Source organism: Oratosquilla oratoria, chromosome 29 (assembly GCF_046742065.1).
Source record: "Oratosquilla oratoria isolate Oo_2021 chromosome 29, ASM4674206v1, whole genome shotgun sequence".
NCBI classification, from domain to species: domain Eukaryota; kingdom Metazoa; phylum Arthropoda; class Malacostraca; order Stomatopoda; family Squillidae; genus Oratosquilla; species Oratosquilla oratoria.
The window spans coordinates 37,787,365-37,794,864 of NC_134805.1; the positions used below are offsets into that span (position 1 = coordinate 37,787,365).

At 41.8% G+C, this 7,500-nt stretch overlaps 1 protein-coding gene across 1 annotated transcript in view; it reads left to right on the forward strand.

The window, feature by feature from the left end:
• Window positions 1-4,142, forward strand: part of LOC143040844 (uncharacterized) — a 5,069-nt gene extending 927 nt beyond the window's left edge. The window contains exon 2 of the mRNA XM_076212283.1: window positions 1,832-4,142. Coding sequence (XP_076068398.1) covers window positions 1,832-3,397 — 1,566 coding nt within the window. The 3' untranslated portion in view covers window positions 3,398-4,142. The remainder of the gene's footprint in view (window positions 1-1,831) is intronic.
• The last annotated feature ends 3,358 nt before the right edge of the window (window positions 4,143-7,500 follow it).

Genomic DNA, 7,500 nt, shown 5'->3' on the forward strand with positions numbered 1-7,500 from the left:
ATATATATATATATATATATATATATATACATCACACGATCCTGAAATAACTGAATATCTATTAATATACATGAACTAATAATAATGAAGATTATCTATAATGTACATGAATTTAGTGTACAAAATACACACTAGGATATGTCACACACATGCAACACATGCATATCACACACACACACACACACACACACACACACACACACACACACACACACACACACACACACACACACACACACACACACACACACACACACACACACACACACACACACACACACACACACACACACACACACACACACACACACACACACACACACACACACACACACACACACACACACACACACACGCACATATAAGCCTGTGGGTAAATATACAGTACTAAAACATATATGAATATGCTCATTGGTACATACATGGAAATGAATACACAAATGCGTATAGCTTAAATATGTGCAAGCATATTTATATTATAAGCATGTGCGTACATATTTCCACATGTGTAAAGATATATATATGGGTAAGCATATGTTTATGCATATATGTATGTATATGTACAGTATATATACATATGCATATGTACAGGATGTGTTCGTGTATGTGAATGTGCAGGTATATGCACGTGTTCATGTCCACGTCCGTGTACGTGAACACGTACACATATGCATTTTCGTGTTCATGTGTATATGTGTATGTGTATATGCATGTATATATGCGTATATGTGTATGTATATATATACGTATGCATATGTATATGTTCGTGTATGTGAATGTGCATGTATATGCACGTGTACACGTCCATGTCCGTGTACGTGAACACGTACACACATGCATATTCGTGTTCATGTGTATATGTGTATATGCATGTATATATGTACATGTATGTGTATGTATATGTATATGTATATGTATATGTATATGTTATGTGTATATGTATATGCACATGTATATGTATGTATATATATATATATATATATATGTATGTGTATATGTATATGCACATGTATATGTATACGTATATGTATATGTATGTATATATATATATATATATATATGTATATGTATATGCATACGTATATATATGCATATACACAAACATATATATATATATATATACATATATCTATACGTAGGTGTGTGTGTGTGTGTGTGTGTGTGTGTGTGTGTGTGTGTGCGTGCGTGTGTGTGTGTGTGTGTGCGTGTGTGTGTGTATGTGTGTACGTATGTATGCATGTATGTACCTACAAATGTACGTTACATGAATGCACGTGTGTATGCATATCTATATGCATACACATATTCATGTTATCCTGTGTTTAGGTATTGACTTCATAAAGTTTACGTGGTGAACACTACAGTGGCTTATGGCGCCCCTACAACCCAGAGTTACTCTTTTGTGACAGAAAAATGCTGCTCTAATTTCAATTTGATCTCTCCTCTTTAATCAGGGGCGAGATAGCTAGTCCCGTCTTTCTCCCTCTTTCATTACTTTGGGGGTGGGGGTGGGGGAGGCTGGATCCATTGGTATTGGGGACCACTCATCGAGGGGGCATTGCACCCTAGATGTCTGTCTCCCTGTCTCTATATGCATACACACACACACACACACACACACACACACACACACACACACACACACACACACACACACACACACACACACACACACACACACACACACACGCAAAGAAAAAGGATAGATATGTATGTATACATAAATTTACCTAAGTTGTAATTGATGTTTCCTAGATCAGTGTTGTCGTCTAGTTATACACAAACTCTTTCATCGGTGCCATGTTGATTAACGAGTCCTTGTTCTTTGCAGATCAGAAAGCCACTCATGGAAAAGAAGAGACGAGAGAGGATAAACAATAGTTTGACGGACTTAGCCAACCTGTTGACTGAAGCCAAATTAGTCAAGGTCGAAGGCGGCGGGAAAGCAGCCAAACTCGAGAAGGCAGACATTCTTGAGCTCACCGTCACGCACCTCCACAACCTGAAGAAGCAGAAGAAGGTGGAAGGCGGCGCGGAGGAGAAGAGAGACAAAGAGAGTGGGAAGACCGTGGGAAGCAAAGGAGGAGACGTGGGGTATACCGAAGGATACCGCCAGTGCATCAACGTCGTAGATGGTCTCTTGAAGTCCTACAAGGACTTGGCCGCAAAGAACCTTCGCCAGCGTCTTCTGGAGCACCTCCAGAGCTGCCTGATGAAGGAGGCTGAGGACCTGAGTGGTGGCGACCTGGAGATCAAGAGCGAAGATATGGCCGCCAAGAACATCAGCAGCGAAAAGAAAAGAATAACCGAAGTGACGTCATCAACCTGTGAATTTCCGGCCTCCAGGGGACAGCCCATGGAGGTCGAAGAGGGCAAGGGGAACAAAGAGGAGGAGGGGGAGGAGCAGGAGGAGGAGGAAGAGGAGGAGGAAGAGCAGAGGCCATTGGTGACAAATGGAGAGGAAGGGAACGAGTCGACGTCGTCAGCAAACGCCACAGGTTTGACTTTGATTCCGACAAGACTACCTGGAGGAGGTTTTGGCTTTCTTCTGCAGGGAGGTCTTGACGCCCTCCTCCCTACAAACGTCGCCGCCAGCCCTTCCGGCTCAGCATCCTTGCCGCCCACACCTCCCCCATCCCACTCACCCACTCCCTCCACGCCAGAAGTGTCCATTAAACCCAAAAAAGAACCCTTTCACACCGCCGAGGACTCCTCAAGTGTCACCACTCCCAACTCTCCTCTCGCTACTCAAGTTTCTGCTCCACCTCCACCTCCACCTACCACTCCGACGTCATTGCCTTCAGTCACGGCCACTTCGCAGCCTGTTCGAGAAGGGCTTCCCCCTACGCCTCCACCGGAGTCGCAGTGTTTCCAAGCACCACCGGATTTGAGAAGTTTCGACACCGCCAGCACGACCCTGCCCAGTGTCTACGACAGCCCGAGCACAGTTACTAATACCGACACCTACGAGCCACACTACATAAACACAAACACGAGAACTACAACAGCAGCTCCGTATACCTCAGCCAACACCACGTGCGCAACTGCAACCGCGGAAAACAATTACTACGATCCTCAGCAGCATCGACACGCCTCGGCCGCGATCCAAGATAGTTACGAGGCGTACCACCCCCACCGCCACCACTACCACCAAACATCCTCATTGGCAGTTACCACCGCGCCTGTCCCTTTGCCAACCCACGTTGTCTATCGTCCACATCGAACACTGAGCACAAGTCCATCACCTGACGAAGAGGACAAGCGAGAGTACCAGGAAGTAGTAGAAATGAAGGACTACGATGACGACGACGACGATGAGGAGGAAGACATCGAAGTAGATGTTGTGAGTGATGGCCCTTGCGACCTCTCCTTCAGAAGTATGTGGAGGCCTTGGTAACGAAAAGTTCGTGTCTCCTCCACCACGTCCCATGGTTGCTGGTGTCTCCAGCTAACCGGAAGATTAGGAGAGACGCTAGCAAGAACTCATAATGTGCAATAATGACATCGGTCCCTCATCCTCTTGAAACCTTTCCACATTTTATTATATCTTCCAGACATGCGTGGCGTTAAGAAAGTAGGAACTGATCCTACAATGAACAGAAGGTACTCTAAAGTTATCTGACGCAAGCTAGAGGAAAATACTCAAATTCCTGATACAATTGGAAGGGTTGAGCCAAGGTAGATCTTTGATAGACAAAAGGTACAAAAAGAAAGTCTTGCAACAACCAAAAGAAAATACCAAAAGTTCTGATACCAATGAGAGAGTTAAGATGTTTTCACTCAACAAACAAAAATCTCTGCTCTTCGACAGACCCCCAAAGGAATGAAAGTCCTTGTGAGAAGCGAGGTCTTATTTAGATTTCTGTCAGCATTTAACTTCGACAAAGATTCATCAAGTCAACGATACTTCTTGTCCAGATCGAGGTGGCGGAAGTCTTCTGAAAAGAACTCGTGTCTCATGGGTCGTTTCTTGTAGACTAAAATCAAAGTTTACTTATGATCTCCTATTGAAAGAAACACCTTAGCACAGACCAAATAGACGCTAATTTTAAGAGCGCAATTTCTATAGTACATACATTCATACACACACAAATGTTCAGTTTAGTAAAGCTACCCAAAGTTCTGTGATATTTAGCATTAAGATTACCAGTTCACATCATTCGATACTTTTGTATTTTGAATAAAGATAATGAAAAGAATAATCAATCTAGTCGTTTCATTGTTTCTCCTGTGAACTTTCAAATCCTTAAAATAAGTTTTGTGACATTAAATCAATTTCGTCCTTTGCTTGTGTCATTTGATTTTATTAAAAAATGGAAGACACCCTCTTTGATGAAGGGGTTTCAACGATTTCGATTAAAATATTTTCAGTTCATTTAACCTGACGCCAGTTGATTCTATTCATCTGAGGTAACCCACCCCACACTCCAGAGGAAGGTTAAACAAAACTCTTAAAGGAGTTTGGATCCTTTCTAATGAGGTTGGATCTTTCCTAAAGGTGTTGGATTCTTTTTAAAGGAATCGGATCCTTTAAGAGGAATCCCATCCCAACAAGGGGGATCCAATCCCATTAAGAATGATCCAGTCCCATCTTTAGAATCCAGTCCCCTTAAAACGTTGACATTTTCTATGTTCTTCGTCATGATTGATGTCGTCATATGATTTCACTCAAACAAGGGAGCGGAGTCTTTACGAAATGGATTCCTGGGTCGGTTGGGTCTCTTAAAGTCCTACAAGGACTTGGCTGCAAAGAAACTTCGCCAGCGTCTTCTGGAGCACCTTCAGAGCTGCCTCAAGAAGGAGGCTGAGGACCTGAGTGGAGGCGACATGGAGAGTAAGAGCGAAGATATGGGATGAATAAAATCGCCTGGGGTCACTAACATGGAGAAAAGTCCACAACTGAATCTCAATGTGCTGAGGAGGTTAAGGAGAGGGTCGCTTCAACCCCCGTCACATATTCAAGAGTTTCGTCAAATGTAGTGAATTTGAAAAGCTAGACGACGACTTTGCTTACAGTATTCTAGACTTCCCTAAGTCTACAATTCAACAATGTGTCTAATATTCCTACAGGTTTAACTTCTTTTATTTCGTCATTCAGCAAAGGTGACTTGGCATTTGGAGATTCGAAAAATAAAAGATTGTAACCAAAGTCGTTTCTACTCGAACGAACACTCTGAGTCGCATAGGTGTGACAGGGGCTTATGTGACGCTGTTCCTCTTTAGCGACAAAGCCCTTGCCTTGAATTCTCGTGATTTTTAATGAATTACAATGATGAAACAGGAGACCTCTTGGTCCAAATCGAGGTCGAGTGAAATGAAAAAGAGCATTGCAGCTTTTGATGCATCTCCCGAGGAAGAAGAAATGACCATGCATTTTCTTCCCTCTTTCCTCTTCCCCCTCCCCCCAGATCACTCCCCCACCCCATCCCACCAAGTTCCTAAAATGATGCCAGTTAGGATATGGGGAAAAATATTAAAAAGAATTGTTTATCAAGGATTGTTATATTTACTTTCCTGGGTAAGAGAAACCATTTTTTTTTCTTTATGAATATAATAATTTCTAGATAGAAAAAAACGTGATATAGTAAATATCCATTTATATATTAAAGATAGTAATATTACAAAGTTACCAAATATATGGATATCATCACACTATCAAACATTACCCTCCAAAACCACTAAATATTTTTACACAAATATCATTGAAATATAAAATAATTGATGAAGAGCTAGATGCAGCTTGATACGTAGAACAACTGAGGTCTCTGGGTTAGTCACGTAATAGATCTAGAATATATATATATATATATATATATATGCAAAAACGTAAATACTTACTACCTATATACCATCTTTCTCATACAAAACATTGGTAGTTAAAGTTTCGTAACTTAGCAACGAGAAGATACACACACGTACACACACGCGCCCACACACTCACCTACACACATGCGCGTACACACTCACACACACATACATACACACACAGACACAAACGCAAACACACACACACACAAACGCACATAAGCAAACACACAAGCACACACACACACATACACACACACACACTCACAAACACACGCATATACACTGACACACTCACACACGTACGCACACACTCAAACACACATACACACACACATATGTACACAAAGAGAGAAAAATAGATAAAGAGAGAAAAGGGAGAGAAAATAGAAAGAGAGAGAGAGAGAGAGAGAGAGAGAGAGAGAGAGAGAGAGAGAGAGAGAGAGAGAGAGAGAGAGAGAGAGAGAGAGAGAGAGAATAAAAAGCTGGACGTCGACGAAGCGCTTGACCAAACCACCCGCCCCCCCCGAAAAAAAAAAAAGAAAAAAAAAAAAAAAAAAAAAAAACGAGGAGGGCCCAGCGCGCGCGTCTGTTGTCGGCCCGCGATTGCAGACTAAACAAAGCTGGTCATGGCGGAATCTGCAATTTGTTGATTCTGTCATTATGGACTGGTTTCGCCTCATTAGAGGCTGAATGCCGCCCTTAATGGATCTATGCTGACCTCTTTGCCTTTGGAGACCTATCTAATTATCTTCTTTGTCTAGGAAGTGTGTTTTTCGCTTATCTTTTATCTCGGTGTAACACAAATGGCGGACCGTCATTTGTGGTGATTTAATGGTCTGCATTTTTCATTTCTTTTCTTTTCTTTCGGCCCCTAGGGCAGGAATATTTCCGTTGATGTGTTTTTTGTATTATAATCTACAGAAGATAAACGTGCACAAACAAGGTCAAACACAAACAAGGTCAAACGTATCCCCAACACACACACACACACACACACACACACACACACACACACACACACACACACACACACACACACACACACACACACACACACACACACACACACACACACACACACACACACACACACACACACACACAAATACACATGAATAGGTGTCGCTGATATATTCGTAACTTCATATTGCCTTTACAAATGACATGTTTCTGTTTATTTATTAATCAATTTATTCATTAGATTATCCTCATATCTTTCTATTTCTATTTTTTATGTATGTATTGATTTATCTAATCACTTATCTGTCTATTTATTTACTTGTTGATTTACGTAATTATTTATTAATTTATTGTTAGCTATGATGCAGGGAGCCATAGGAAGTAGTAGAGTGAAGAAAGGCTGGGATATAACAGAATGAGTGGCATTATAACGAACCTCCTGTCTAACGACAGAGAAGGGTTCCTTATGTATATAGATGATCTAAACACGGGGTTAGATACGATATGTGCTCAGAAGGCAAATTAAAGAGGAAATAAAAGACGATCAACCAACTGCAATCAGTCTCATGTTTAGAAAGAACTAGAATTTATATTAATCTATTAAATGAAGCGTCCTTGCTGTGGATGTGCTGTGTCTTGCTACATTGCTTCTGACCCAGAGGAGTGGGCGAAGTGCAAGGATGACCCGTCATCTAGGAGGATCCAAGAAAAGAGAGAAGGAGGGAGGGGTGG